This window comes from Falco peregrinus, chromosome 8, assembly GCF_023634155.1.
Source record: "Falco peregrinus isolate bFalPer1 chromosome 8, bFalPer1.pri, whole genome shotgun sequence".
Taxonomy (NCBI): domain Eukaryota; kingdom Metazoa; phylum Chordata; class Aves; order Falconiformes; family Falconidae; genus Falco; species Falco peregrinus.
Window position 1 is genome coordinate 6,535,370 of NC_073728.1, and position 27,158 is coordinate 6,562,527.

The following is a 27,158-nucleotide window of genomic DNA, read 5'->3' on the forward strand; positions in this document are numbered from 1 at the left end:
GCAGGGCCCGACCGCTCTTTTGCCGGGTGGCATCGCCGCGGCAGGGAGCAGAGGATGTTGGTGTTATAGTTGAATTTAAACAAATAGAGTCCGAAATGGATTCACTAAATATTTGTTAAGGCAGGAAAGCAAAAGCAGCGCTGGGCAGCCGGGGAATCGCAGCTCCACCAAGGGCTCGCAAATTCAAGCAAGCTGAGCAGCTTTTTTTATCTTCACCGAGGTCGCTTCTGACATCTTCAGTACGCCCCTCTGCTGCTTCTCTTATCGTGGTTTCTTGTCAAACAGGAAGTTCCCATGTCTGGTGTAGCAAGATAACATTGTGGACAGGTCTCTTCTTGCTAAACAGGAAGTTCTCAAGACCACCACAATGGGTTCGTTCCTCTTGTTGAACTTGTTTGATCAGCAAATTACCCTTAGTTACTTATTACATTGGGGCGCGGGGTATGGAGGTGTGCCCACCGCAGAGCCCCCTCACGCTGCTGCGGGGCTCAGCGGGGCAGCGAAACGGCGGCCAGCCTCCCACACCAAGCCAAACCAAAAAAAAAAAAGAAATTTTTTAAAAAATCACCTCTGCCCTCTCTGAGGCTCGAACTCAGGACCTTCAGATTATGAGACTGACGCGCTGCCGGCTGCGCTAAGAGGGCGGCGGCAGGTGAGGCCCGGGGCTGGGCCTCAGCGCGGCGGGTCGAGGCAGGGCGGCAGGGCCGGAGCGAGGCCGGGGCAGGGCCGGGGCAGGGCCCCCCAGGGCGGCTGCAGGGCCGGGGCAGGGCGGCGGGCAGGGCCGGGGCAGGGGCCCCCAGGGCGGCTGCAGGGCCGGGGCAGGGCGGCGGGCAGGGCCGGGGCAGGGCCCCCCAGGGCGGCTGCAGGCGGCTGTTAGCAAGGGGCGGGGCCACGCGCGGCGAGGGGCAGGACGAGGTGGCCGAGTGGTGAAGGCGATGGACTGCTAATCCATTGTGCTCTGCACGCGTGGGTTCGAATCCCACCCTCGTCGGGATAGCTTTTTGCTCGCGGTGCGGAAGAAATGGGGAAGAGCCCGAGCTGGGTTTGCGTGTCCTGCGGTTCAGGGGTTGGCTCAAGGTTCTGCCTGGCACACGGGGACCCTGGGCGCCACCCCCAGCCGAGTCAGAGCCCTGGGAGGTATCTGGTAGCAGGTGCCTTGCCCACCATGGCAACTGCATCCTCCCAAGGGGAAGAGGTCACCAGTCCCCGCCCCCGCAGTAGCATTTAGCTTTAAAAAGGCAGTGACAGGGAGAAAACAAGGGGTAGAAGAAACTGAAGAAGCATCTGAAAGGGCAGCCAGGTCCTGGCATGGAAGTAAGTGGCTGGAAATCTCTTATCCAAGACTCATGTCAAAAACCTCACTCAGAAAGAGCTATTACTGCAGAAAATGCTGTTAAGCAGTAAGACAATAACCCTCTGGAATGGCAAAGCACAACCAGAAAGCAAACTGGGACAAATGAAGCATGAAGGCACGATGAAATGGATACCTGGGGGATTAAGGGCAGGGAAGGTGGGAAGGGATTTCCTTCAGAGGTGTCACTGAATGTGCCTGTTCACTTTCACTGCCAAAAAAAGAAAGAAAGAGCAAAAGGCAGCATGCAAATCCCATTTTGTATATGGTGGGAACCTGGAGAGGGAGAGGAAGGTGCCCCAGTCCCGCGTGGCCCAGAGCCCTGGTTAGCACTGGAATGCCTGGTGGTCCTGGGCAAACTGCTTGGAGAGGGACCCAAACAAAGAGCTGGTGGATCAGCTCCCTGCACTCCACCCCGAGGGAGGATTAACTCTCTCCTACAGCTAATCCCGGCCATCCAACAGGCCTGGGCACCCTGGGAAGGTAACTGAGATGCTTCCAGGTCCCTCCTGCCAGCCCTGCTAGGTGTAAAAGCCTGGCGGGCCAGCTGCAGGCAGGGCAGCCATGCCGGGGGGGACAGGTCCTGCTGCTGCCTGCAGGGCTTGCAGGTGCCGCAGGGCAGGGGCAAGCGTGGGACCAGGGTGGGAGGGATGCCTCGGTCATCACCGTGTCCAGCGGGGGACCCTGCGGAGACTGGACCTGGCCGGACATGTGCCCCAAGGGCTCCTACGCCAGTGGCATCAGCTTCAAGGTGCAGCCTCTGTGGCAGTGCCCACGGCCAGTCCAGGGACCCCGTTCCTGTGGGGAGTTAACCCCCCACCTCTGTTCCCTCGCAGGTAGAGACACCCCAGGGGGTGATGGGGGATGACACGGCATTGAACCGGATTCGGCTGCACTGCTCCCACAGCAAGAACCCCAGCGGTGGCTACATGGCTGAGCCCCGGAGTGGCAGGTGAGCCCCCCGCCCCCCCTGCCCTCTCCCTGTGGCTGGGGAGCCTTGTTCACTGCTGCCCCCAGCCCTGCAGGGCTTCAGTCTCTCCTCCTCCCCTCCCACACCCCCAGCCTCACCACCCACCACCTCCTCTCTCCCCGCCTAGATGGGGACACTGGTCAGAGGCCTGCTGGTGCCCCCATCGAGGGCGCCTGGTGGGCTTCGCTCTGCGGGTCCAGGCACCTCAGCGCGGGCTCCTGAGTGATGAAGTGGCTGCCACCAGTGCCCGCTTTGCCTGCTCCAACGGGCACATCCTGGAGGGGCCAGGGTCCACCTGGGGCCAGTGGGGCAGCTGGAGCCCCCAGTGCAGTGTGCGGCATCCAGACAAGGCAGGAGCCTGCGCGGGGGCTGAAGGGGGCTGACACAGCCCTGAATGATTTGCGTCTCTTCTGCTGTCTGTAACAAGCGCTGGAAACCCACTACAGGGCACCTGATCCTGTGACCCAGACCCACAGCAGAGCCTATCCATGGGGTCCCCCCCACCGGGAGATGTTTTAGCTCCGGTACCCTCAGGGGGCACCTTTCCCTCATCCCCATGCGCTCCATCATTGGTTATGTGCTGCTGCCAGCCCCCCAACACCTACCCCGCTTCCCAGAAATGTTTGCAAGTCCTTTCTGCGCCCACCCAGACTTCCAGATATTCCCCAGCATTTCCAGGACTGTTCTTGTCCTACTCTGAAATAAGCTTTCAGTAAAAGCATGCACCCAGACTGTGTCAGGGCGGCTTCGTCATTGGCAGGGGGCAAACTGGGGCAGAGAAGCGGGGAGCTGTGGCTGGCCCTGCCAGGACATGGGGATGTGTCACCCACCGGGGGGTGTAACCGAAAAGTCGAAGCAGGACCCTTCTCAAAGGGCAAAAGGGTGGGAGCCTGCAGGCACTGGAGGAAATCCCGATGGGGACGCCAGGGTGCCCTGCTCAGGGCAGAGACCCCCAGCAATGCCCCCCAGCTTGGGGCAGAAAGGAAAAAAGCCCCCAGGCGCAGGCACCACTGGGAGTCGAACCCAGGATCTCCTGTTTACTAGACAGGCGCTTTAACCAGCTAAGCCATGGCGCCCACCTGCCCCCCAGCCATGGGGTGCCCCATGGCCACAGGGTCTGCTACAGCCATGGCCATAGCCCAGCCCCTGTCCCCATCCTGCTGCCAGCCTGACACCAGCGTCACCCTGCAGGACCAATGGGCCAGGGTATACAGGGCTGGGACCCCAGGGATGAGGGACAATGCGGTGTGTCACACTAAGCTCCGAGCCCCAGCAACGGCAGGGAGTCCCTGGGGGATAAAAGTTGGTGGCTGGGTAGCACATGGGCTCTGGGCGGGCTGGGTGGGAGCCCAGCAGCGGGTGCCCAAAAGAAGGGCTCGTCCGGGAGTTGAACCCGGGACCTCTCGCACCCTAAGCGAGAATCATACCCCTAGACCAACGAGCCGGGGTGCGCAGCTGCACGGGCACCCCCACCCTGTGGCGGGCACTGGGGGGCTGGGGGGGCACTGCTGCCCAGGGACCCCCGCTGTCCCTGCAGCCACTGGGTGCGCACAGGCCCTGCCAGCAGCCCCTGGGCAGCGCAGCGGGGCTGAGCCGGTGTGCGGGGACGCACCGGCCACCCCGGACATGCCCCCACTTGCCAGGAAAGCGGGGTGCCCGGGGGGACCGGGGGGTGCCCAGGGCGGGGGCAGATGTCCCCTGTGGGTGCTGGGGTGCGGGGCTGTGATGGCCGAGTGGTGAAGGCGTTGGACTCGAAATCCAATAGGGTCTCCCTGCGCAGGTTCGAATCCTGCTCACAGCGAGAGATTTTGCCCACTGCTGTGGGAGCGGGACTGGGGTGAGCAGGTATGGAAGGGTCCCCAGCCCTGCACCTCACCTTCTTCCTGGGAAGGAGCTCCTGGACCAGGGAACCCACTCTCTGGCAGCCCCGGGAACAGTAAGGCAAGTAAGGAAGGGAGCCATCAACCACTTGCCCTGGGGCCAGGTGACAAATCCTCCCTCCTGAGGAGGGACCAGCCAGAGAGGCTGAGCAGCCACAGCCATGGTGTGTCGGTTGTGGTTTTATCTGCATATGCTTTTACCAGAGGGCTGTGAGCCAGCTGGGAGTCACAGCAAGCTCAGGGCTGTGGGGCCAAGCGGGAGGGCTGGGGAGCCCAGTTCAGGCTTGGGGTACTGTTCCACTTTCCCAGTGCAGGCTTGGGGTACACTTCTATCTCCAGGTGCAGGAGGACCTGGGTCCAACACCCAGAGGGGTTTGTCCTTTGGGCAAAGCCTGCCCTGCTTTTGTCTGGGGAGCAAAGAACTCATTTGGGGTCAGCTGTTGGCTTTCGTCCCTTGTTCCTCCCCGACAGTCACTGCAGTTTTGGGCAGGGTGATTGAGGCAGCTCCCTTCACTTCGGGGTCCTGGCATGGGGTGTGGGCACCAGCTGCTGCCCCCACAATGGGCCAGCCCCCGGGGTTTTTCTGGGGGGCTCTGCCAGGCCGGCAGCCGGCAGGGAGGGGGCTCTGGTGAGGCAAAAAGGACATGGAGATGCTGGGGGTCGATCCCAGGGCCTCTTGCATGCAAAGCAAGCGCTCTCCCCGCTGAGCTACATCCCCCCACGGAGGGAAGGGCTGTGCCCCGCGATCCCTGCTGACCCCCGGGGGCCAGCTGCCCCCACAGCTACTGGGGCCAGGACAGTTATGTGCTGTGGCCACCTCCAAACACCGGCCCCCATATCGTGGGCACGGTACAACGAATTTCTGTGCTCCAGGCTGTACCAAGGGCAACAGGCAACATCAGCCACCGTCACCAACCCATCAAAACTGTGGGGCACAGAGGCTGAGGTTGCAGCATGTTGCACACCTGGCTCGTTGGTCTAGGGGTATGATTCTCGCTTCGGGTGCGAGAGGTCCCGGGTTCAACTCCCGGACGAGCCCTTCTTTTGGGCATCCACCCTCCCTGGTGGCACATGGGGCTGTGGCATAACCAGGGTGAGGGCAGAGGGGTCGGTGCCATGTCCTGGCTGGATGTGTCCCCGTGGGCTGGATGGACCCCTAAGATCCAACAGCAGCATGCCCCGAGGGTCTGTTTTTGGAGTAAGGGCCCTTCAGGAAGAGTGGGTAGCAGTGGGCAGTGGGGCAGCCCTGGGGGGGTGAGGGGACTTGTCCAGGCTCCCCACCCTGCCCAGACGGGGGGATGTAGCTCAGCGGGAGAGCGCTTGCTTTGCATGCAAGAGGCCCTGGGTTCAACCCCCAGCATCTCCATATCCTTTTTTTCCCCCAAAACCTGTTGCCTCCTTGGGGAATGCTTGGAGGATGCTTCCCTTTGGCACCTGCCCTGCAGCGAGGCTCTCTGCTGCTCCTCGATTTTTTCCAGCCATTGGGAAATATCCCCAAAGCTCCCTTTTCCCAACCCCAGCACTTGTGGGTACTGCTGCAGCCAAGATCTGTGCAGATGCCTCCACACCAGGGCTGGGGATATTTTTTCCCTGAAGGCAAACCCCACAGCAAAGCCGGGGTGTTCACGGCCCGGGGGAGGATACCAGGGGCTGTGATGGCCGAGGGGTGAAGGCGTTGGACTTGAAATCCAATAGGGTTTCCCTGCGCAGGTTCGAATCCTGCTCACAGCGAGAGATTTTACCACACCTGGTCGAGGCTGGGGGGCCTCGGGCAGCCCCCTCCGACAGGAGCTTGATGCGTGGGGAGGGAGAAGGCAGGTGCTGGGCAGTGGTGGTTCACTGGAGTCAAGACGACCTCCCCTTTTGGGCACCCACCGCTGGGCTCAGCCCCCGTAGGGATGGGGCACGGACAGGGTGACAGTGCCCAGCACAGCTCAGCTGCCAGGACAGTCCCATCATGGCCGGTAGCAAGGTGCTGCTCGGTGCCCCGTGGGCTGAGACACGGCCGTGGCCAGGGCTGTCCCCTCCCAGCGGGGAAGGGGTGTTGGGGACAGCAGAAGGGGGATGTGCTGCCACCCCATCCCCGCTGGGCAGCTCTGGCCAGGGGCAGAGCCACATAGCTGGCAATGGAAGCAGCCACCGGGATTCAGGAAGCTGGGAGGAGAAACCCTGGCAGGAGAGGGAGATCAGCCTTGGGATGTCCCATGCAGCAGGAAAGGGGATGTTTCTTATGGCTACTTCCAGGGGGGAAAAAAAGGACATGGAGATGCTGGGGGTTGAACCCAGGGCCTCTTACATGCGAAGCAAGCGCTCTCCCGCTGAGCTACATCCCCCTGCCAGGGGGCTGCCAGCACCAGGGTGTCCAGCTGCACATCCCGGTCCCTCTTACCCCCATGGCTTTTGGAGCCAGGGGCAGTTCGTGGCCCATGCACATATCCAAGAGTCAACCCCACAGCCAGGGCACACCAAGGGACACCTCCCAGCTGGGAACATCCATCAAGACCAAGAATGAACTTCCCCAGGCCTCATCACACGCCAACCAGTTGCCTTTGCTCAGGAGCTTGAGGAGGAATCCCCTGCCATTTGTAGCACCCCGGCTCGTTGGTCTAGGGGTATGATTCTCGCTTCGGGTGCGAGAGGTCCCGGGTTCAACCTCCCGGACGAGCCCTTCTTTTGGGCACCCAGCCTCCCCGGTGGGGTGTGCATGACCCTGGCTGGCGGGTGGGACCATGGCCTGGGTGCTGGGAGGGCGCCGGTGCCTGATGCAGCAGGGATGGGCAGAGGGTTTGGGTGGGCACATCCGAAGCCAGGATGAAAGCCCTTAGGAGCAGCAATGGGGATGGTGGAGCTCAGCCCCGATGGTCTGGTTTGGGACCCTGGGGTCCAAGCGGGTGAGCAGAGGCCCCCCGCCCTGCCCAGACATGGGGGATGTAGCTCAGCGGGAGAGCGCTTGCTTTGCATGCAAGAGGCCCTGGGATCGACCCCCAGCATCTCCATGTCCTTTTTGCCTCACCAGAGCCCCCTCCCTGCCGGCTGCCGGCCTGGCAGAGCCCCCCAGGCCCCCCCGAAAAATCCCTGGGTGCCTGCGGGCACGGCTGCGCTGGGGGTGCTTCCTGGCACGCGCTGCCTGCAGGGAATGCCCGGGGGCCCTTTCCCCCCGTGCCCGGGCACTGCAGGGTGTGGGGGCACCTTGTGCCCCTTGCGGGGCGTCTTGGGGCGTCTCTTGGTGTGAATCTTGGTGGTGGTGCGAGCATCCGGGTGCGCAGCTGGCACCCAGCACAGATCTTGCCCCCCTGGCCATGGCACCGCAGAGGCCACGTGTGTCCCTCCCTCCCCTTCACTCACTGGCCATCGCCTCCCCCAGCTCCCCAGGCATGTGGCATGGGGCCATGATGAGGAGCTGCCTGCCATGTCAGCAAAACCGTGCCCACCTCCCCATCGCACCCCCCTCTAAGGCTGCTGCCTCAGCTCTCCCGGGTCTGCAACACCTGGAAAATCCTGGGGGAACCTGTGCAGGGCTGTGGCAGCCCCGGCCTGGGGCATCAGCCAGGGAGCAGGTTGGTTCCCTCCTGCAGGACCTGCTCAACAGGGAGAAGCGCAGGGCTGGGGCTGCCCTGGCTCCCCTCACCCTCCCACCTCATCTGCCCCAGGACCCCCGTGTGGGCGCCCCAGGACCAGGGCACTGGGGCAGTGGGCAAAATCTCTCGCTGTGAGCAGGATTCGAACCTGCGCAGGGAGACCCTATTGGATTTCTAGTCCAACGCCTTCACCACTCGGCCATCACAGCCCCGTGCCTCAACACCTGGGGGGGGGGGGGACATCTGCCCCCGCCCTGGGCACCCCCCGTCCCCCCGGGCACCCCGCTTTCCTGGGAGGGGGGGGGGCATGTCCGGGGTGGCCAGTGCGTCCCCGCACACCGGCTCAGCCCCGCTGCGCTGCCCAGGGGCTGCTGGCAGGGCCTGTGCGCACCCAGTGGCTGCAGGGACAGCAGGGTCCCTGGGCAGCAGTGCCCCCCCAGCCCCCCAGTGCCCGCCACAGGGTGGGGGTGCCCGTGCAGCTGCGCACCCCCGGCTCGTTGGTCTAGGGGTATGATTCTCGCTTAGGGTGCGAGAGGTCCCGGGTTCAACTCCCGGACGAGCCCTTCTTTTGGGCACCCACCGCCCCACTACCCAACAGATGCTCCCACCACCACCAAGATTCACACCAAGAGACGCCCCAAGACCCCGCGCAAGGGGCACAAGGTGCCCCCACACCCTGCAGTGCCCGGGCACGGGGGGAAAGGGCCCCCGGCATTCCCTGCAGGCAGCGCGTGCCAGGAAGCACCCCCAGCGCAGCCGTGCCCCCCGCAGGCACCCAGGGATTTTCGGGGGGGGGCCGGGGGGCTCTGCCAGGCCGGCAGCCGGCAGGGAGGGGGGCTCTGGTGAGGCAAAAAGGACATGGAGATGCTGGGGGTCGATCCCAGGGCCTCTTGCATGCAAAGCAAGCGCTCTCCCGCTGAGCTACATCCCCCATGTCTGGGCAGGGCGGGGGCCTCTGCTCACCCGCTTGGACCCCAGGGTCCCAAACCAGACCATCGGGGCTGAGCTCCACCATCCCCATTGCTGCTCCTAAGGGCTTTCATCCTGGCTTCGGGATGTGCCCACCCAAACCCTCTGCCCATCCCTGCTGCATCAGGCACCGGCGCCCTCCCAGCACCCAGGCCATGGTCCCACCGCCAGCCAGGGTCATGCACACCCACCGGGGAGGCTGGGTGCCCAAAAGAAGGGCTCGTCCGGGAGTTGAACCCGGGACCTCTCGCACCCAAAGCGAGAATCATACCCCTAGACCAACGAGCCGGGTGGGGTGCAGCACTGTATTGCACCCCCAGCCCCTCTGCCCCACACACATTGGGGATTTGGGGGCACCTCAGGATGCATGTCCCTGGGCACGTGCTGGGAGCACGGAGGTCCCTCTGGCTGTGGCCACAGGACTTTAGTGCCCAGCATCTCCACATCCTACCTTCTTCGGGGGGTTTCCCCCTCAGAGCCATCTCCCAGCACCCTGCAGGTTTTGCAAGGACCACAGCTCTGCAGCATCACCCGCCACTCTTCTTCTTCCATGGGGCACCCCCCAAAGGCAATGGCCTCGTCTGACCTGCCTTTCTCCTCACTCCCAGAATATCCATCCTTCCCTGGCCCCCGGAGATGCTGAGTGTGGGGTTCAGGGGGCTGCAGGCACCGGGTGTCCCTTGGGTGCCCTGGGCTAGCAGGAATGCTGGGATGGGGAAGAAGGTTCTGGGGCAGAGCCAGGGCATTGTTTTCTGCATGCAGACCCTGGCTGAGGGGCTGCCTGATGCTGTGCTGGGACTGGCAGCCCTAACTGCTGCAGGAGCTCCAGCTGTAGTGCCATCACCGTGCCCACTCCCTGCACCACAGCCTCGAGTAGAGCTGCCCACCAGGGATGTCGCCCCGTCTGTGCCTCGTCTCCACAGGCCTGAGCCCAGTAGTGGGTGCCCAAAAGAAGGGCTCGTCCGGGAGTTGAACCCGGGACCTCTCGCACCCTAAGCGAGAATCATACCCCTAGACCAACGAGCCGGGGTGTACAGACATCACCCAGCACAGATCCTGTGCCCCCAGCCCTGGCACTGCACAGACAAACGCATGTCCCCTCCCTCCCTTCTGCTCGCCGGTCATCACGTTCCCCAGCTCCCTGCAGACGTGGCATTGGGCGATGCAGGAAAGTCCACTCATCATCGCAGGAAAATGCCACTTCCCTCCTATCCCAGGACTGATAAACCCAGAAGACCGCGGGGAGCCTGTGCTCCGTGGCCATCACAGCCCAAGCCTGGGGCATGTGGGGCTCTCGGTGCAATGCTGGCTCCCCATCCTTTGACCTCAAAATCCCTCCGGTCCCCCCGGGCACCCCGCTTTCCTGGGAAGTGGGGGCATGTCCGGGGTGGCCAGTGCGTCCCCACACACCGGCTCAGCCCCGCTGTGCTGCCCAGGGGCTGCTGGCAGGGCCTGTGCGCACCCAGTGGCTGCAGGGACAGCGGGGTCCCTGGGCAGCAGTGCCCCCCCAGTCCCCAGTGCCCACCACAGGGTGGGGGTGCCCGTGCAGCTGCGCACCCCGGCTCGTTGGTCTAGGGGTATGATTCTCGCTTAGGGTGCGAGAGGTCCCGGGTTCAACTCCCGGACGAGCCCTTCTTTTGGGCACCCACCGCCCCACTACCCAACAGATGCTCCCACCACCACCAAGATTCACACCAAGAGACGCCCCAAGACCCTGCGCAAGGGGCACAAGGTGCCCCCACACCCTGCAGTGCCCGGGCACGGGGGGAAAGGGCCCCCGGCATTCCCTGCAGGCAGCGCGTGCCAGGAAGCACCCCCAGCGCAGCCGTGCCCGCAGGCACCCAGGGATTTTCGGGGGGGCCTGGGGGGCTCTGCCAGGCCGGCAGCCGGCAGGGAGGGGGCTCTGGTGAGGCAAAAAGGACGTGGAGATGCTGGGGGTCGATCCCAGGGCCTCTTGCATGCAAAGCAAGCACTCTCCCGCTGAGCTACATCCCCCTGAAATAGCATCCTACCTGGGATAGTATCCCCATCGCTGTGTCTTTCCCAGACCCCAGAGCCACTGAGTGTGGGGTTCAGGAGGCTGCAGGCACTGGGTGTCCCTCAGGTGCCCTGGGCAGTTGATGGGGTCAGGATGGGGAGGTCAGCAGTGGGGCAGATGGGACATGGTTATATGGAGGCCGGCCCCGCGCAGTGCTACCCACTGGGGATGTCAGCCCGTCCATGCCATATCCTCACGGGGGGCAGATCCTGGTGGTGGGTGCCCAAAAGAAGGGCTCGTCCGGGAGTTGATCCCGGGACCTCTCGCACCCTAAGCGAGAATCATACCCCTAGACCAACGAGCCGGGGTGCGCAGCCGCACGGGCACCCCCACCCTGTGGCGGGCACTGGGGGCTGGGGGGGCACTGCTGCCCAGGGACCCCGCTGTCCCTGCAGCCACTGGGTGCGCACAGGCCCTGCCAGCAGCCCCTGGGCAGCGCAGCGGGGCTGAGCCGGTGTGCGGGGACGCACTGGCCACCCCAGAACATGCCCCCCCCCCCCAGGAAAATAGGGTGCCCGGGGGGACCGGGGGGTGCCCAGGGCGGGGGCAGATGTCGTCCCCCCCCCAGGTGTTGAGGTATGGGGCTGTGATGGCCGAGTGGTGAAGGCGTTGGACTAGAAATCCAATAGGGTCTCCCTGCGCAGGTTCGAATCCTGCTCACAGCGAGAGATTTTACCCACTGCCCCAGTGCCCTGGTCCTGGGGCGCCCACACGGGGGTGATGAGGTGGGAGGGTGAGAGGAGCCAGGGCAGCTCACACGGCAGGCAGCTCCTCATCATGGCCCCGTGCCACATGCCTGGGGAGCTGGGGGAGGGGATGGCTGTCAAGCAGAGGGAAGGCAGGATCTGTGCTGGGTGCCAGCTGTGCACCCCGGCATGTTGGTCTAGGGGTATGATTCCTGCTTAGGGTGCCACAGTCCTGGCTTCAAGTCTGGGACAATCCCTTCTTTTAGGCACACAGTGCCAGGCTCAGCCCCGATGGGGTCATAGAACAGAACGGGTGACATCCCCAGTGGGCAGCTCTGCCCGGGGGCTGTGTCAAAAAATCATGCCCCTGCTCTTCCCCAGAACCTCCTTCCCCACCCTGACCCACTCACCAGCCCGCAGCACCCAAGGGACACCAGTGCCTGCAGCCCCCCGAACCCCACACTCAGCATCTCCGGGGGCTGGAGAAGGACACAGCAACGGGGATTTTCTGGGAGTGAGGAGAAAGGCAGGTCAGACGAGGCCATTGCCTTTGGGGGGTGCCCCATGGAAGAAGAAGAGTGGCGGGTGATGCTGCAGAGCTGTGGTCCTTGCAAAACCTGCAGGGTGCTGGGAGATGGCTCTGAGGGGGAAACCCCCCGAAGAAGGTAGGATGTGGAGATGCTGGGCACTAAAGTCCTGTGGCCACAGCCAGAGGGACCTCCGTGCTCCCAGCACGTGCCCAGGGACATGCATCCTGAGGTGCCCCCAAATCCCCAATGTGTGTGGGGCAGAGGGGCTGGGGGTGCAATACAGTGCTGCACCCCACCCGGCTCGTTGGTCTAGGGGTATGATTCTCGCTTTGGGTGCGAGAGGTCCCGGGTTCAACTCCCGGACGAGCCCTTCTTTTGGGCACCCAGCCTCCCCGGTGGGTGTGCATGACCCTGGCTGGCGGTGGGACCATGGCCTGGGTGCTGGGAGGGCGCCGGTGCCTGATGCAGCAGGGATGGGCAGAGGGTTTGGGTGGGCACATCCCGAAGCCAGGATGAAAGCCCTTAGGAGCAGCAATGGGGATGGTGGAGCTCAGCCCCGATGGTCTGGTTTGGGACCCTGGGGTCCAAGCAGGTGAGCAGAGGCCCCCGCCCTGCCCAGACATGGGGGATGTAGCTCAGCGGGAGAGCGCTTGCTTTGCATGCAAGAGGCCCTGGGATCGACCCCCAGCATCTCCATGTCCTTTTTGCCTCACCAGAGCCCCCTCCCTGCCGGCTGCCGGCCTGGCAGAGCCCCCCGGCCCCCCCCGAAAATCCCTGGGTGCCTGCGGGCACGGCTGCGCTGGGGGTGCTTCCTGGCACGCGCTGCCTGCAGGGAATGCCGGGGGCCCTTTCCCCCCGTGCCCGGGCACTGCAGGGTGTGGGGGCACCTTGTGCCCCTTGCGCGGGGTCTTGGGGCGTCTCTTGGTGTGAATCTTGGTGGTGGTGGGAGCATCTGTTGGGTAGTGGGGCGGTGGGTGCCCAAAAGAAGGGCTCGTCCGGGAGTTGAACCCGGGACCTCTCGCACCCTAAGCGAGAATCATACCCCTAGACCAACGAGCCGGGGTGCGCAGCTGCACGGGCACCCCCACCCTGTGGTGGGCACTGGGGGCTGGGGGGGCACTGCTGCCCAGGGACCCCGCTGTCCCTGCAGCCACTGGGTGCGCACAGGCCCTGCCAGCAGCCCCTGGGCAGCGCAGCGGGGCTGAGCCGGTGTGCGGGGACGCACTGGCCACCCCGGACATGCCCCCCCCCCTCCCAGGAAAGCGGGGTGCCCGGGGGGACGGGGGGTGCCCAGGGCGGGGGCAGATGTCCCCCCCCCCCCCCAGGTGTTGAGGCACGGGGCTGTGATGGCCGAGTGGTGAAGGCGTTGGACTAGAAATCCAATAGGGTCTCCCTGCGCAGGTTCGAATCCTGCTCACAGCGAGAGATTTTGCCCACTGCCCCAGTGCCCTGGTCCTGGGGTGCCCACACGGGGGTCCTGGGGCAGATGAGGTGGGAGGGTGAGGGGAGCCAGGGCAGCCCCAGCCCTGCGCTTCTCCCTGTTGAGCAGGTCCTGCAGGAGGGAACCTGCTCCCTGGCTGATGCCCCAGGCCGGGGCTGCCACAGCCCTGCACAGGTTCCCCCAGGATTTTCCAGGTGTTGCAGACCCGGGAGAGCTGAGGCAGCAGCCTTAGAGGGGGGTGCGATGGGGAGGTGGGCACGGTTTTGCTGACACGGCAGGCAGCTCCTCATCATGGCCCCGTGCCACATGCCTGGGGAGCTGGGGGAGGCGATGGCCAGTGAGTGAAGGGGAGGGAGGGACACACGTGGCCTCTGCGGTGCCATGGCCAGGGGGGCAAGATCTGTGCTGGGTGCCAGCTGCGCACCCGGATGCTCCCACCACCACCAAGATTCACACCAAGAGACGCCCCAAGACGCCCCGCAAGGGGCACAAGGTGCCCCCACACCCTGCAGTGCCCGGGCACGGGGGGAAAGGGCCCCCGGCATTCCCTGCAGGCAGCGCGTGCCAGGAAGCACCCCCAGCGCAGCCGTGCCCGCAGGCACCCAGGGATTTTCGGGGGGGCCTGGGGGGCTCTGCCAGGCCGGCAGCCGGCAGGGAGGGGGCTCTGGTGAGGCAAAAAGGACATGGAGATGCTGGGGGTCGATCCCAGGGCCTCTTGCATGCAAAGCAAGCGCTCTCCCGCTGAGCTACATCCCCCATGTCTGGGCAGGGCGGGGGCCTCTGCTCACCCGCTTGGACCCCAGGGTCCCAAACCAGACCATCGGGGCTGAGCTCCACCATCCCCATTGCTGCTCCTAAGGGCTTTCATCCTGGCTTCGGGATGTGCCCACCCAAACCCTCTGCCCATCCCTGCTGCATCAGGCACCGGCGCCCTCCCAGCACCCAGGCCATGGTCCCACCGCCAGCCAGGGTCATGCACACCCACCGGGGAGGCTGGGTGCCCAAAAGAAGGGCTCGTCCGGGAGTTGAACCCGGGACCTCTCGCACCCAAAGCGAGAATCATACCCCTAGACCAACGAGCCGGGGTGCGCAGCTGCACGGGCACCCCCACCCTGTGGCGGGCACTGGGCGGCTGGGGGGGCACTGCTGCCCAGGGACCCCACTGTCCCTGCAGCCACTGGGTGCGCACAGGCCCTGCCAGCAGCCCCTGGGCAGCGCAGCGGGGCTGAGCCGGTGTGCGGGGACGCACCGGCCACCCCAGAACATGTCCCCACTTCCCAGGAAAATAGGGTGCCCGGGGGGACCGGGGGGTGCCCAGGGCGGGGGCAGATGTCCCCCCCCCCCCAGGTGTTGAGGCATGGGGCTGTGATGGCCGAGTGGTGAAGGCGTTGGACTAGAAATCCAATAGGGTCTCCCTGCGCAGGTTCGAATCCTGCTCACAGCGAGAGATTTTACCCACTGCCCCAGTGCCCTGGTCCTGGGGCGCCCACACGGGGGTGATGAGGTGGGAGGGTGAGAGGAGCCAGGGCAGCTCACACGGCAGGCAGCTCCTCATCATGGCCCCGTGCCACATGCCTGGGGAGCTGGGGGAGGGGATGGCTGTCAAGCAGAGGGGAGGGAGGGTCAGGGGAGGCAGGATCTGTGCTGGGTGCCAGCTGTGCACCCCGGCATGTTGGTCTAGGGGTATGATTCCTGCTTAGGGTGCCACAGTCCTGGCTTCAAGTCTGGGACAATCCCTTCTTTTAGGCACACAGTGCCAGGCTCAGCCCCGATGGGGTCATAGAACAGAACGGGTGACATCCCCAGTGGGCAGCTCTGCCCGGGGGCTGTGTCAAAAAATCATGCCCCTGCTCTTCCCCAGAACCTCCTTCCCCACCCTGACCCACTCACCAGCCCGCAGCACCCAAGGGACACCAGTGCCTGCAGCCCCCCGGACCCCACACTCAGCATCTCCGGGGGCTGGAGAAGGACACAGCAACGGGGATTTTCTGGGAGTGAGGAGAAAGGCAGGTCAGACGAGGCCATTGCCTTTGGGGGTGCCCCATGGAAGAAGAAGAGAGGCAGGCGATGCTGCAGAGCTGTGGTCCTTGCAAAACCTGCAGGGTGCTGGGAGATGGCTCTGAGTGGGAAACCCCCCGAAGAAGGTAGGATGTGGAGATGCTGGGCACTAAAGTCCTGTGGCCACAGCCAGAGGGACCTCCGTGCTCCCAGCACGTGCCCAGGGACATGCATCCTGAGGTGCCCCCAAATCCCCAATGTGTGTGGGGCAGAGGGGCTGGGGGTGCAATACAGTGCTGCACCCCACCCGGCTCGTTGGTCTAGGGGTATGATTCTCGCTTTGGGTGCGAGAGGTCCCGGGTTCAACTCCCGGACGAGCCCTTCTTTTGGGCACCCAGCCTCTCCGGTGGGTGTGCATGACCCTGGCTGGCGGGTGGGACCATGGCCTGGGTGCTGGGAGGGCGCCGGTGCCTGATGCAGCAGGGATGGGCAGAGGGTTTGGGTGGGCACATCCCGAAGCCAGGATGAAAGCCCTTAGGAGCAGCAATGGGGATGGTGGAGCTCAGCCCCGATGGTCTGGTTTGGGACCCTGGGGTCCAAGCGGGTGAGCAGAGGCCCCCGCCCTGCCCAGACATGGGGGATGTAGCTCAGCGGGAGAGCGCTTGCTTTGCATGCAAGAGGCCCTGGGATCGACCCCCAGCATCTCCATGTCCTTTTTGCCTCACCAGAGCCCCCTCCCTGCCGGCTGCCGGCCTGGCAGAGCCCCCCAGGCCCCCCCCGAAAATCCCTGGGTGCCTGCGGGCACGGCTGCGCTGGGGGTGCTTCCTGGCATGCGCTGCCTGCAGGGAATGCCGGGGGCCCTTTCCCCCCGTGCCCGGGCACTGCAGGGTGTGGGGGCACCTTGTGCCCCTTGCGCGGGGTCTTGGGGCGTCTCTTGGTGTGAATCTTGGTGGTGGTGGGAGCATCTGTTGGGTAGTGGGGCGGTGGGTGCCCAAAAGAAGGGCTCGTCCGGGAGTTGAACCCGGGACCTCTCGCACCCTAAGCGAGAATCATACCCCTAGACCAACGAGCCGGGGTGCGCAGGTGGCACCAGTGCCAATCCATCGCCCGGCCCCCGTCGACCCTGCCCCAGCCCTGCCTGCGCTGCCAGCACAGGTGCCAGGGAGAGCACTCAGTTCCCAGCACCCAGGAGCTGCCGCTGACTGGGGTCACCAGTATCCCCTGTGGACGATCCCAGTTGGGCACTGGCACGGCAGAGGGTGCTGTGGGATGTTTTGCCCTCACCGTTTCAGCCTTCCTGCTGGGTGGCAATGGCGATGGCCAAGCAGGTCACTGTCCCTTCTGCAGTGTCAGGGTTGGGCCAGGCTGGGAGGAGGTAAATGGAGCTGGGTGGGCATGGGTGTCATCAGTGCCCACTGCTCTGGGGAGCTGCTCTTGGCTACTTTCCTCCTTGCTGTGTCTTATGCGCCTCTCAAAAAACTGGAGACTTTGGGGGTGCCTGAGCCCTTGGAGGACACACTGAGATTGTTTTAGTTGGCCTTGGGAACCGCTGGGTGAGCTGGCCAGCCAAGGGGTGCTCTGGGGAGCCCCAGGTTGCTGGGGTGAGCAGGCAGAGAAAGAGCTGAAGAGGCTGTTGCCTTGGGGAAGCACATGGCCTGGGGGCATCTGGCAGAGCTCTGTCAGGGAAAGGGGAGGGGGTGGCAAGTCCCCACAGGGGCTGGGACCCCAAAACACAGCTGGTGCTGGTAGGGAACATGTTGATGTCCCTGTGCCAGGAGCCTGGGTCAGCACCGGAGGTACTCCCAGTTGCAGATGGAGGAAGGTTTGGGATCTGGGGTATCCCAGACCTGGGGCAGCAGTGTGTGGCATGGAGGGGGGAGGGGGGTGTCAGGCAGAGGGTCAAGTGTGTTGGGGGGGCACCCCATGGCTGGGGGGCAGGTGGGCGCCATGGCTTAGCTGGTTAAAGCGCCTGTCTAGTAAACAGGAGATCCTGGGTTCGACTCCCAGTGGTGCCTGCGCCTGGGGCTGTTTTTCCTCCCTGCTTCAAACTGGGGGTCCCTGCCCTGCCTAGATCAGCGAAGCCCCCTCCCCGCCTCTCTGTCCCAGGTGACCCCACTCTCAGGGAAAGGAGTTTCCTTCTTCTCCCTCTCCCTTGGCATGACCCAAACTGTCGCTGGATCCGAGAGTATTTGGGAAATAAAAAGGCACATCCAGTGTTGGCTGGACTCCCACCACCCTCCCCGTTCTTCATTTGCTGGACCCCCACCACCTTCCCTGCTGGACCCCCACCACCTTCCCCGTTCTTCATTTGTGCAGCTGGTGCTTCTGAAGCACGCAGGAAAACCCTCTGGATGTGGGGTGAGTGCTTGGTGGTGTGTGGGTGATGGAGACCTGTGGCAAGTAACAAAGCTGGGGGGACACACTTTTATGGCAAAAATAAATGCCACCTCACCCTTTGCCATCTGCTGACCACAGGGACAGCAGAGAACACGGAGAGGGGCAGATGACTGGCAAAGGCTTGCTGCTCTGCCCTGCCTCGGGTGGGCGGGCTGCCGGCTGCCACGGCCAGGCGGGTGGGCTGCTGGGGCTCTGCAGAGGGTGCCCTGAAGAACCAGCCACAGGTTTGCAGCCTTTGGTGAAAAAAGGGGAAAAAAATAACCAAAAAACTGGCTGGGGCATGGGACGAGGTGGCCGAGTGGTGAAGGCGATGGACTGCTAATCCATTGTGCTCTGCACGCGTGGGTTCGAATCCCACCCTCGTCGGACCTTCAGGGACCTCCCACCCAGCAGGAAGCTTTTGGTGCCACCTTCGGCACGGCCACCTTCCTCCTGCCTCTCTCTTGTTTTGCTCTGCCATGTTAAATACACCTCTGCCCCTGGATTGCTGCTCCCACTTGCCAGACCTGCTCCTGGCTGCACAGCGACCTGTGTTGCCCTCCTGTGCAACGTGCCTGGCCCCACGCTCCCGTGCAGGAGCAGGCTACCATCCCCCTCTGCTCCCCGAGCCCACCTGCCCTCCTGCCAGCGAACAGCATCTTCTCCAGGGGGCAAAGCACCAGAGGATGGGCAGGGAAGGCCAGCAACTGGCTGGCCATGCTGGCCGGGCAGTGATGCGGGCACACCCTGAGCCTGCTCTCTGCTTTTTTCCCTTCTGCTCTCTGTCAGCCAATTTATTCCTTTCTGCGTCTCATACACAAGCCCTGGGCATCCCTGCTGTGCTGATGGGAGCCAAAAGCCATCTCTGGACAAAGCTGTGCCTCACGGAGCCATTGCCACGTCCTAGAGCTACTTTCTGTGGGGGTGGTATGGCTGCTGCATGCCGGCAGCTCGCTCCTGTGTCTGCAGCAGTGCGCGCGGTGGAGGTTCCTGGGGAGAGCAGAGAGTGAGCTACTGCGAGATGAAGAGGAAAGAGTTAAAACCCCCTGTCTGCTTGGGCGGGGGTGTGTGTGGTGTGTTTAACTGCTGAAATCTCCGTGGTCTTGCAGAGAGGGAAGTCTTGCAATTCTCAAAGCACACCTGTGCTTCGATGCAGCTGGGGACGTGTGTTGTGCCAGCCTTGCAGGTGCCTTCCTCGCTCCCACCCCTTCTTTCCAGGCCAGGCAATGCTGTGGCTTGGAGGCAAGGTGAGGACACTCAGACTTGGCTGCCCATCTTGCAAACCCAGCACTGGCTTGGTGACCTTCCCTGGAGCCACGTTTCCTTTCCAAGCCTTGGGGAGGTGCCTGGGGAGCAGCTGGGACCTGCTTCCCTCTGTCAGCATCTCCCTAGCCAGAAACAGTGATCAGGCGGCAGGGAAACACCGGCCCCATCCTGTCCCGCTGTTGTGAGACGCTGTGGTGCTCAGCCAGCTCTGCCATCCTGGGAAAGTGGGATGTCTGTGCCTGAACAGCCAGGTGCCCTGCAGGAGGGATGCAGGAGGTTTCCTGGGGAAAAGGCATGGATTTTGGTGCACCAGGGTTACAGCCCCGGAGAGACACCACCTTGCAGCTGGAGATGGTGAAATAGGAAGGGGCGGTGGGTGCAGGCTCCTCCTTGGATGGTGGTGCATGGCATGGTGGCTGCTGCAGCAGGATGGGACCTGGGGGCTTGCAGGGCAGAGGCAGCCGGGAGAGGAGACGAGCTGACTCCTTTGGGACACCCTTCAGCCCTGCTGGGCTGTCTGCCCCAGCACACACATGCCCCTGCCCTAGTGTGCGGTGACAAGGCCTCCTGCGGGGGGGAGACATGCCAGCCTCGGTGACGCTGTGGAACATCAGCCCACCTGGGGACTTGGCAATTATAGGGGACATGTGGCGGCATGAAACTGGATCATCTGCAGCCCCAGGGCAGCACACGCAGCCAGGGCCTGGCTCTCCCCAGTGGCACCGGCTGGGCTCCGCTCCCCAGGCTGCACACAGTGGCCCTGAAGCATCCTGCGTCTTCCCCGGCAAGGGCACAGGCAGCCAAGGATGCTCTGTGGCTGCAGCGGAGGGGCAGCCCCTGGGTGGATCTGTCTGCATCAGGATGCTGCCTCCTGGCACCAGGGTGTCCTGCTTGCCCATCAGCTGCCTGGGAGTGGTCCCCACGTGTCCTGCTGCCCAGAGGCTGGCTGCAGCCCAGGGGCAAGCCCCAACTGAGGGCACTGGATGCAGGTGTTCCTTGGAGATGGGATGCAGGGGGTCTGTTGCTGCTCCAAAATGTGCCTTGGCCTGTGGCTTTCAGGAGAAATTTTGGGGCAAGGCAAGCTTCCACCCTCCAGCCGGTCTCAGAGACATCTAGTCCTTGGATCGTCAGAAATCAAAATGCAGAGGGGTGAAACTGGAGTCAGAGAGTGCTGCTGGGGCTGGTGATGGGAAGGGAAACACAGCGAGTATTGGTCCTGCACCATGTTTATCCTCATGCCCTCATCTGCAGGAAGAACCAGGGCTGAGATGGCCACACAGACTGGATCCTTTGCAGAAATTAAGAAAATGTGTCTGATGTGTTTGGTTTGGTGAAATTTTCTTTGTTTTGTGGTTCCTCCAGAGAAAGTCATGTCTCAAGCAGAAAGTGTTCATTCCCTGAAATGAATAGGGGTTGGAAAAACAAGTCCTCCTCTTTCTCTTAAGTACCTGCATTTCCAGGAAGAGCTCTTTCCCCCATGGTTTTCCTTTGTTTTAATCTCATGCATTACACAAATCTGATTATTTTAACTTCCTGACACGTGCCTCTGGTTTTCCCCATCCCCTTCTCCAGGCAAAGCACTTGTTTCAGTACACAGATCTGCTCACATTCAACAGCATGCCCTCTCTACTTGCCCTCCTGCATTTATTTCAAGCATCGCTGCATCCATGGACGTTCTTCTGCAGCGTGATGGTCCCATGTGAGCAGAACCTCAACTGGGTTGCAAAACTGAAACACACAGTGAGGCTGCAAATCAGAAGATCCCAGCCTGTGTCTGGAAGCCTGGAAGGGCATCCCCCAGGAAGGGCTGTTTTCCCTGGGATCATGGGAGTGCTGTGGGTCCAAGGTGCACCTGTGGCATTGTTTTATTATTTGAGAGTACTGTAAAAAGCAGCAAGGTAAAGCTTAAAATAAAGCCTCATCCTTTCCTGCTCAACAAATTGCCATTTAGAAGGTTGTGATGAGCCCACAGCTTCCTGCCTTACTTTAGCAGGCTGCAAATTGCTGCTGTCTGAAGCACCCATTCTCCACTGCACCTCGGAAAAGCTGATTTCCTCTTTGCCCTTCCAGAATGTTGTTAAAAATAGCTGGGATTGACCCCGGCACCTCTGGAAGGCTACTTTGCCCTGGCAGGCAGGGCAGGGAAGCTTCACCAGGGACAATCCAGTGCTATCAGCCATGGCTCTGCAAGGCCAGGTCACCCTAGGAACTGAAATGACCCTCAGAACCCCACAAGGCATGTCTTTAACTGCAATGCTGACAGCCCCCGGCCCCACGCATGCATAGTACATGTGCCCCAGTACTACCATCATTTATTTTTGAGGCAGAAGATGTTTGTGCCTTCATCTGGGCTCTGCTGGCGTGAAATGAAAAGCCTTTTTCAAACTTTCCTTGGCCCTAAAGCCTGATGGCTCATCCCCCTGCTTGGGACCATGCCAGTGACTCCCTCTCCCCAGTGTGCAGGTGATTCACGTTTAAGTGCAGGTCGGGGCTTTGGTGACTCCCCAGCGGTTGAGCAGCTAACAGGCTTTCAGCAGAGCAATCTGGTGTCATGCTGCAGCCTGTAATTAAAAATGTCTTGATGATGTTACTCCATCACAAGGAAGCGTAGCTGTGAACTTCTGGCTCACGGCGGTCGGCATGGCCGAGGAGCAGGCTGGAAGGGCTTTGGGCCTCAGAAATGAGCTCACTGCACAAAATCAGTCGGTTTTGGTGTGCATCCCCTTCAGGGGTGGACTGCAGAGCCCACGATTACTTTGCTTTTAAAATCTGATATGCCTTCCAAGGTGTGAGGAATAATAAAAAAAAAGGTAAAATCCTCTAAGTGGATCTAAAAGGGCAACATTTTTCTCAAGCCGGGCTAGCTCCAGTCCCATGTCTGTGTCTGTAGCTCCTGGGCGGCTGGGGCAGGAGAAATGCCCTCCAGCATTTTTCTCCCAGCTGTGGGTGGTCCCCCAGCCCCCTCGCCCCAGCAGCCCCCAAGGTTTTCCTGCTGTCAGTGTGACCTCTGTCGCAGGGTTTATATATATATGTTTATATATTTATGTATATATACATACAAATATATGTTTCTTGCATTCAGCCTACATCCCTGAGCTCACCTCAGGTGCACTGGGGAGCTGAAGTGGTTGTGCTCAGGGGAAGGTGGGGAGCAATGCGCCGGGGATGCGCCTGTCCTAAATTCTGCTGAAACACTCCTGCCTGGTGGCATTAAGACCTAAAATGTACGTTGGCCTTGGGAAGCAAGGTAATTAATGCCTGTAGCCCGAATCATTTCAATCTTACTCAGTATTAAATGGAAACAAAACATGACAGATGAAAGAGGGAACTGTTTAATCAGCCAGGGGAGCTTTCCAGGAGAAAACTGCTGGTTGTTGGGGAGTTTCAGGTGGAAGGTATGCACCCGCTCCCCCGGGGGCCGGGGCACCCTATAAAACCCCGGACGGCACCCAGCCCCACCACCCGCTCCCAGCTGCCACCGCCGCCTCCTCTGCCTGGGTAAGTCAAGACGGGCTCCGTCTCCTCCCCACTGAGCTGTTGCTTTCACCGATGCCTTGTGCCCGGTCCTCTGCAAGAGTTCAAGGTTGGTTACCTGCCTCCCTCCTGCATGTGGAGGCTGTCGGGGAAGGGTTTATTTCTGCTCCAGAATGAGGAGTGTGAGGGGCTGTGGGGTGCAGGGCTTGCAGGGTCCCTAACCGCACAGCCGGGTGCGTCCTGCCTGGTTTTTCTTGCTGAAGAAGAAAAAAAGAAAGAATGGCACGTGCCCAGGTTGTGGGGATAGATGTGTCCCTGTTTATGGAAGGTCCCTTATATTTTGGGATGGGAAAGCTCAGCTCACATTAAGTTCAGCTCACTCACATTGTATTAAGTGGATTTTGCTACAAGTAGGCGCGTCTGAGCAAGGGTTTGGCTCGCTGGAGGCTTGCTGTCAGCTGGAAGGCAGCAGCGTGCAGGAGCGGGTCTGCTCTGTGTCTGGTGCCTCCAGCTCCCCCAGACCTGCAGCTCAAACCACACTCCTCACTTTCTCCTGAGCGGGTTACGGGGCGAGGGAAGGGGGAATCCAGCTCCTGCCCATTTGGAAAGCCTTCCTTCAGGGTTTCTAAACCATCCAGACTGCCCCTCTAGCTAGCTTTGACGCCCCTCTTATTATGGGAGCAGCTGAATGAGGGCTCAGCAGGGATGGACCAGCCTCTGCCTTGCATTTATGCCCTTGCTCTGGCTTTCAGGTGCACGTCCTCGCCAAGCGATGTCCTGCTACGACCTGTGCCTGCCCTCCTCCTGTGGTCCGCGGCCACTGGCTGCCAGCTGCAACCAGCCCTGCTTCCGTCGCTGCGGGGACTCCACTGCCATCATCCAGCCCCCCACTGTCGTGGTCACCCTGCCCGGGCCCATCCTCAGCTCCTACCCGCAGAACACGACGGTGGGGTCCACGGCGTCAGCGGCGGTTGGGAGCTACCTCCGGTGCTGCGGGGTCCCCGTGGCCTCTGGGGGTCCCCGAGGGCTGGGGAAGGCGGGACTGCTGTGCCTGGGCAGTGGGCTGTAGGGGTGTCCCCAGCGGTCACCCCCTCCCACCAATGCCAGCAGAGTGGCCGCGTCGGGAAGAAGGACAAACAAAGCACAGGACCAAGACTGGGGAAGAGGACTAAGGAAATGCCTGTGGGTTTCCCAGCTTTGGGGGGCACCCGCAGCCCCCCCAGGAGGAAGGGAGCCTTGTGAGCTTGGCAAGACCATGCCTCTGTATACCTTTTTCTCGCTAAGCCTTACTTTATATTTCCACGTAGGTGTCACACCCTGCGGTGCTACACAGTGTTTGCTGCTGGCTGGGCGAAAATGCTTCTAGCAGGCTGTAGGTGGAAGATGATAGTAACGGGGTGGTGGGGCAGAGGAACACCTTGTATGGATCGGCTTGTCCCTTGTCCCTTGGAGTGGGGTTTATCCATTTTGTTACTGAGCGCTGGAAATGCACTTCTTATACTCTGAACTGGTTTATTCTCCTTCTCATTAAAGTCATGCTACAATCATAGCCTGAGTCTTCTGGTGTTCCTTGTGCCTCTGGTCTGGAGGGGTAACCTGCTCTGGAGGCAGCTTGTTGCTGGGGGGAGAGGGTTTTTTGGTCTGAAAAGGGAGTTTCTGCTGCTCAGCACCACGCTGTGCTGACATAAGTGTGTGGTTTGCTGTGACCAGCCTGCAGGCAACTTTCTCAGCCTGGAAAGCTCTCCTGCTGCCCCACAGGAAGCACCTGCTTGGGGAAGACTTCCCACAGGAGCAGGCTTGTTGCCTGTTCCCTCGAGGAGGTGGGAACGCTAAGGTTTGGCATGTTAAAAATGGCATTTACCCTGCATTTTGCAGCAATTTTTTGGGTGAGCTAAGGAGAATGGATGTGGCATCAGGGAAAAAAGGTGGAAGTGGGCTTCTTGGGAGATGCTTTTTTGGATGGTCATCCTATGCCCAATTCACTCAATGTTTTATGAGTGACAATGAAAAGCAGAAGATTCCTAAGATATACCAGGGCAAAATCAGACCTCAAGCATTAGGCTCTTCATTCTTGCTTTTTATAACAGCATGTGGCAAAAGGGGCCTTATAAAAAATAAGTGTATTGACTCAAACCTAGATAGCCCATGTGGTGGGCATGTGATGTGTCTACATCTGGCTGTATCTCTCAGTGAAGCAGCAGCAGTGTTTTGCTCTGTGCTGCTCCATGTGCACATAGACATGCATATGCACAGGCGCAGCTGCAGCGTTTGCCTTGAGTAAGCCCTGTGAATAACATGAGCTGAATATACTCGTGTTCCCATGCCAGCTCAGTATGATGGCTCAGGGAATGCCACCCCACCCTGGATGCAGGTGCACCTCGTCCCGCAGCTCATGCACACAGTAGCATCCCCAGCACTGTCAAAGAGGGGTGCGTGCGATGTGAAACAGTGCAGGGTTACCCAGGTTTTCTCCGGACACAGACGTTCAGAAGCCCAAATGTGCTGGGACCTGTGACTGGGCACTAACTGATCAGAGGTGTCATGGGGAGAGGCATCTGACATTTCTCAGAGACACAAAGTGTGATGGACAGTCAGACCTGTGGTAATGCCAGCAGGAAAGATATATAAACATCATCATAACGACATGAAGAGGAAACTGTATTTTTCCTGTGTGCTCCAGATACAGAGGCAAGAGCAACAGCTGGACCAGTGCTCAGCAGGGAGCTTTGCTGTGCTGCTGAGTGGAGACCTGCAGGTCCCCTGCTTGTGAGCTGGGCAGTTAGAGAAGGACAAGGATAACCCCATCCCTACACCCACTCAGGGCACAGTGAGCTCCGCGCTGAGCTCTTCCCAAGGACTGGGATCCAAGACTTTAGCTGAACAAATTAGAGAACTGGAGACTAATTGTTTTACAGGGAGTGGATGCAGATGTCTCTGGAAAGAAAGATGTCAGGCACAGAGTAAAGCCTTTCTTTAAGATGCCACGTATCATCAAGCAGAACCTTTTCAGCTGATGGAGGGAGGAATTAAGAGTCCTCTGTGGCTGCTGTTTAAATCTTCTTTCATACCTCAAGCATTTTGGTAGCGTGACAATTTGCATAAAGCTTATGAGTGTTTATAATAAGGGATTATGCTGAGCTTGGAATTATGTTGGTCTTCAAAAGCCTTTGACCAAGCTCAACTGGTTTTATTGCTCAGGAGATCTTCAGAGGTGTTCCTAATTGGGAGAAAATTTATGTGGCAATTGCTCAGCAGTTAGAGCACCAGAAGAGAGGTGTGGTTTCACATCCCTCTTCCAAGGACTGCTCAGAGATTTTTATCCCAGCTCCAGAAACTTTCTACCAAGATAGGGTACAAAATTCTCCAGAACACTGCCATAAGGAAAAGCACTGGATTTCCAGCAAAAGCTTTATGAGGAAGCTGTAGGCATTTGGGGCTTGTGCAACTGTCTTCCACCGGTCTGCTGCACAGGACAGTCCAGGATGGAGCAGAAGGAAAGAATGATGACATTTTTATGTGGCTTTTCACTGAATGACTCCACTGGTGAGGTTATACCTATTTTTTTTTTTTTCTGAAGATCCAGTGTCTTAAAGGAGACTAAAATCCACACAGGTCCTTGATTTGACTTGAAGATTGCAATGCCTTAGTGCAGACAGTCGGGGAAGTGAGGACCTTGGTGCCCTGCAGGGCTCCCTGTCCTAAGGGAGTTGGCACCCTGCCCCCCTCGGGTGCTGTGACTCTCAGCTGGGAGCCGTGCTGTCCTGAATTCATGCCACCACGTATCCCCCCCCATCCAGCTCTTGCCCAGGGCAGGAGCCCACAGACCTGCTGATCAGGCCCTAAAATACAGGTTCCTGCAAAGACAGTGCAGCCAAAGACTCTGGTGAGAAACAGGGAGCTACGTACTAAGGCTGAGATGGAAAATAATGTTTAGCGGGTGGAAGGATGCACATGGAAGGAAATAGCTGGATCCTGGGGTTTGGTCCCAGAATTGCCTACTTAAGGGTTTCAAAAGCAGCAACAGCAAAAGCATTTCTCAGAAAAGCCTGGAGCGTAGCCCAGGTGCAACCCTTTGGCCAGACATGCATCTATTGAGTTCCACATCTCCTGCTCACCTCCCATCCTCCCTCACCTCCTCGTGTCCTTGGAGGAAACCTCCCTGCTGTCACTTAGCATCCTCCCCCGGCAACAGTTATTGCTTCTTGGACACCCCTATTCCCCTTAATTTTCTTTCTTCTGCCCTTTGCTTCGGTGAAGTCAACTGCACCAGCAGAAACTACAGTGCAGAAATTACGGTGAGGTATGCCAGCTCAACAGGGAGCGGCTAAAACACGCTGGCCTGGGAAGGTGAGGGGGTAGCTCCTTATGGTGGGGTCAGAGCCTTGGGGTGTCTGTCTGGGGTGCCTGGGACATCCCAGCCTGCACCACCGCATGTGACAAATGAGCTTGCTCGGGTTTCTCTGCATTTATGTACTTGGGGAAGCCAACAGAAGCAGCCAGTGAGCATCTCGCGTGGTGGTGGGTACCTTGCCACTCGGGGAATGGATGAGGTGGGGAGGAGGGGTGAAGTCATGATTTGAGTTGGAACAAGTGGAGAAGCA

General features: G+C 60.8%; 2 protein-coding genes and 33 non-coding genes across 35 annotated transcripts; 20 read left to right on the forward strand and 15 right to left on the reverse strand.

Moving 5' to 3' along the window:
• Positions 1-571: 571 nt before the first annotated feature.
• On the reverse strand, positions 572-644 carry TRNAM-CAU (transfer RNA methionine (anticodon CAU)). Its single transcript has one exon. It is a non-coding gene; the product is annotated as a tRNA-Met (tRNA).
• Positions 645-909: 265 nt separating this feature from the next.
• Positions 910-991, forward strand: TRNAS-GCU (transfer RNA serine (anticodon GCU)). The gene has a single exon. It is a non-coding gene; the product is annotated as a tRNA-Ser (tRNA).
• A 488-nt stretch (positions 992-1,479) lies between these two features.
• On the forward strand, positions 1,480-3,043 carry LOC101910654 (vitelline membrane outer layer protein 1 homolog). Its single transcript, XM_013302314.3, is given in 5 exon segments — positions 1,480-1,510; positions 1,960-2,102; positions 2,188-2,303; positions 2,449-2,640; positions 2,642-3,043. Coding segments are annotated over 5 exon segments (585 nt in total). The 3' UTR covers positions 2,745-3,043.
• Positions 3,044-3,323: 280 nt separating this feature from the next.
• TRNAT-AGU (transfer RNA threonine (anticodon AGU)) lies at positions 3,324-3,397 on the reverse strand. The gene has a single exon. It is a non-coding gene; the product is annotated as a tRNA-Thr (tRNA).
• A 296-nt stretch (positions 3,398-3,693) lies between these two features.
• On the reverse strand, positions 3,694-3,765 carry TRNAP-AGG (transfer RNA proline (anticodon AGG)). The gene has a single exon. It is a non-coding gene; the product is annotated as a tRNA-Pro (tRNA).
• A 275-nt stretch (positions 3,766-4,040) lies between these two features.
• Positions 4,041-4,122, forward strand: TRNAS-CGA (transfer RNA serine (anticodon CGA)). The gene has a single exon. It is a non-coding gene; the product is annotated as a tRNA-Ser (tRNA).
• Positions 4,123-4,846: 724 nt separating this feature from the next.
• Positions 4,847-4,919, reverse strand: TRNAA-UGC (transfer RNA alanine (anticodon UGC)). The gene has a single exon. It is a non-coding gene; the product is annotated as a tRNA-Ala (tRNA).
• A 249-nt stretch (positions 4,920-5,168) lies between these two features.
• TRNAP-CGG (transfer RNA proline (anticodon CGG)) lies at positions 5,169-5,240 on the forward strand. Its single transcript has one exon. It is a non-coding gene; the product is annotated as a tRNA-Pro (tRNA).
• A 255-nt stretch (positions 5,241-5,495) lies between these two features.
• On the forward strand, positions 5,496-5,567 carry TRNAA-UGC (transfer RNA alanine (anticodon UGC)). Its single transcript has one exon. It is a non-coding gene; the product is annotated as a tRNA-Ala (tRNA).
• Positions 5,568-5,850: 283 nt separating this feature from the next.
• TRNAS-UGA (transfer RNA serine (anticodon UGA)) lies at positions 5,851-5,932 on the forward strand. Its single transcript has one exon. It is a non-coding gene; the product is annotated as a tRNA-Ser (tRNA).
• Positions 5,933-6,462: 530 nt separating this feature from the next.
• TRNAA-CGC (transfer RNA alanine (anticodon CGC)) lies at positions 6,463-6,534 on the reverse strand. The gene has a single exon. It is a non-coding gene; the product is annotated as a tRNA-Ala (tRNA).
• Positions 6,535-6,796: 262 nt separating this feature from the next.
• Positions 6,797-6,869, forward strand: TRNAP-CGG (transfer RNA proline (anticodon CGG)). Its single transcript has one exon. It is a non-coding gene; the product is annotated as a tRNA-Pro (tRNA).
• A 256-nt stretch (positions 6,870-7,125) lies between these two features.
• TRNAA-UGC (transfer RNA alanine (anticodon UGC)) lies at positions 7,126-7,197 on the forward strand. The gene has a single exon. It is a non-coding gene; the product is annotated as a tRNA-Ala (tRNA).
• Positions 7,198-7,906: 709 nt separating this feature from the next.
• Positions 7,907-7,988, reverse strand: TRNAS-AGA (transfer RNA serine (anticodon AGA)). Its single transcript has one exon. It is a non-coding gene; the product is annotated as a tRNA-Ser (tRNA).
• A 282-nt stretch (positions 7,989-8,270) lies between these two features.
• On the forward strand, positions 8,271-8,342 carry TRNAP-AGG (transfer RNA proline (anticodon AGG)). The gene has a single exon. It is a non-coding gene; the product is annotated as a tRNA-Pro (tRNA).
• Positions 8,343-8,638: 296 nt separating this feature from the next.
• Positions 8,639-8,710, reverse strand: TRNAA-UGC (transfer RNA alanine (anticodon UGC)). The gene has a single exon. It is a non-coding gene; the product is annotated as a tRNA-Ala (tRNA).
• A 254-nt stretch (positions 8,711-8,964) lies between these two features.
• Positions 8,965-9,036, reverse strand: TRNAP-UGG (transfer RNA proline (anticodon UGG)). Its single transcript has one exon. It is a non-coding gene; the product is annotated as a tRNA-Pro (tRNA).
• Positions 9,037-9,702: 666 nt separating this feature from the next.
• TRNAP-AGG (transfer RNA proline (anticodon AGG)) lies at positions 9,703-9,774 on the reverse strand. The gene has a single exon. It is a non-coding gene; the product is annotated as a tRNA-Pro (tRNA).
• Positions 9,775-10,308: 534 nt separating this feature from the next.
• TRNAP-AGG (transfer RNA proline (anticodon AGG)) lies at positions 10,309-10,380 on the forward strand. The gene has a single exon. It is a non-coding gene; the product is annotated as a tRNA-Pro (tRNA).
• Positions 10,381-10,671: 291 nt separating this feature from the next.
• Positions 10,672-10,743, reverse strand: TRNAA-UGC (transfer RNA alanine (anticodon UGC)). The gene has a single exon. It is a non-coding gene; the product is annotated as a tRNA-Ala (tRNA).
• Positions 10,744-11,018: 275 nt separating this feature from the next.
• Positions 11,019-11,090, reverse strand: TRNAP-AGG (transfer RNA proline (anticodon AGG)). Its single transcript has one exon. It is a non-coding gene; the product is annotated as a tRNA-Pro (tRNA).
• A 279-nt stretch (positions 11,091-11,369) lies between these two features.
• TRNAS-AGA (transfer RNA serine (anticodon AGA)) lies at positions 11,370-11,451 on the forward strand. The gene has a single exon. It is a non-coding gene; the product is annotated as a tRNA-Ser (tRNA).
• Positions 11,452-12,300: 849 nt separating this feature from the next.
• On the forward strand, positions 12,301-12,372 carry TRNAP-UGG (transfer RNA proline (anticodon UGG)). The gene has a single exon. It is a non-coding gene; the product is annotated as a tRNA-Pro (tRNA).
• Positions 12,373-12,626: 254 nt separating this feature from the next.
• On the forward strand, positions 12,627-12,698 carry TRNAA-UGC (transfer RNA alanine (anticodon UGC)). Its single transcript has one exon. It is a non-coding gene; the product is annotated as a tRNA-Ala (tRNA).
• Positions 12,699-12,989: 291 nt separating this feature from the next.
• TRNAP-AGG (transfer RNA proline (anticodon AGG)) lies at positions 12,990-13,061 on the reverse strand. Its single transcript has one exon. It is a non-coding gene; the product is annotated as a tRNA-Pro (tRNA).
• Positions 13,062-13,342: 281 nt separating this feature from the next.
• On the forward strand, positions 13,343-13,424 carry TRNAS-AGA (transfer RNA serine (anticodon AGA)). Its single transcript has one exon. It is a non-coding gene; the product is annotated as a tRNA-Ser (tRNA).
• Positions 13,425-14,127: 703 nt separating this feature from the next.
• TRNAA-UGC (transfer RNA alanine (anticodon UGC)) lies at positions 14,128-14,199 on the reverse strand. Its single transcript has one exon. It is a non-coding gene; the product is annotated as a tRNA-Ala (tRNA).
• Positions 14,200-14,453: 254 nt separating this feature from the next.
• TRNAP-UGG (transfer RNA proline (anticodon UGG)) lies at positions 14,454-14,525 on the reverse strand. Its single transcript has one exon. It is a non-coding gene; the product is annotated as a tRNA-Pro (tRNA).
• A 280-nt stretch (positions 14,526-14,805) lies between these two features.
• Positions 14,806-14,887, forward strand: TRNAS-AGA (transfer RNA serine (anticodon AGA)). Its single transcript has one exon. It is a non-coding gene; the product is annotated as a tRNA-Ser (tRNA).
• Positions 14,888-15,750: 863 nt separating this feature from the next.
• TRNAP-UGG (transfer RNA proline (anticodon UGG)) lies at positions 15,751-15,822 on the forward strand. Its single transcript has one exon. It is a non-coding gene; the product is annotated as a tRNA-Pro (tRNA).
• A 255-nt stretch (positions 15,823-16,077) lies between these two features.
• On the forward strand, positions 16,078-16,149 carry TRNAA-UGC (transfer RNA alanine (anticodon UGC)). Its single transcript has one exon. It is a non-coding gene; the product is annotated as a tRNA-Ala (tRNA).
• Positions 16,150-16,441: 292 nt separating this feature from the next.
• Positions 16,442-16,513, reverse strand: TRNAP-AGG (transfer RNA proline (anticodon AGG)). Its single transcript has one exon. It is a non-coding gene; the product is annotated as a tRNA-Pro (tRNA).
• Positions 16,514-17,382: 869 nt separating this feature from the next.
• On the forward strand, positions 17,383-17,456 carry TRNAT-AGU (transfer RNA threonine (anticodon AGU)). Its single transcript has one exon. It is a non-coding gene; the product is annotated as a tRNA-Thr (tRNA).
• A 666-nt stretch (positions 17,457-18,122) lies between these two features.
• On the forward strand, positions 18,123-18,204 carry TRNAS-GCU (transfer RNA serine (anticodon GCU)). The gene has a single exon. It is a non-coding gene; the product is annotated as a tRNA-Ser (tRNA).
• A 4,428-nt stretch (positions 18,205-22,632) lies between these two features.
• Positions 22,633-23,647, forward strand: LOC101918924 (feather beta keratin-like). The gene is made up of 2 exons (XM_005241293.3): positions 22,633-22,666; positions 23,310-23,647. Exons 1-2 carry the CDS (start codon positions 22,633-22,635, stop codon positions 23,624-23,626), a joined length of 351 nt encoding a protein of 116 aa, XP_005241350.2. The 3' UTR covers positions 23,627-23,647.
• The last annotated feature ends 3,511 nt before the right edge of the window (positions 23,648-27,158 follow it).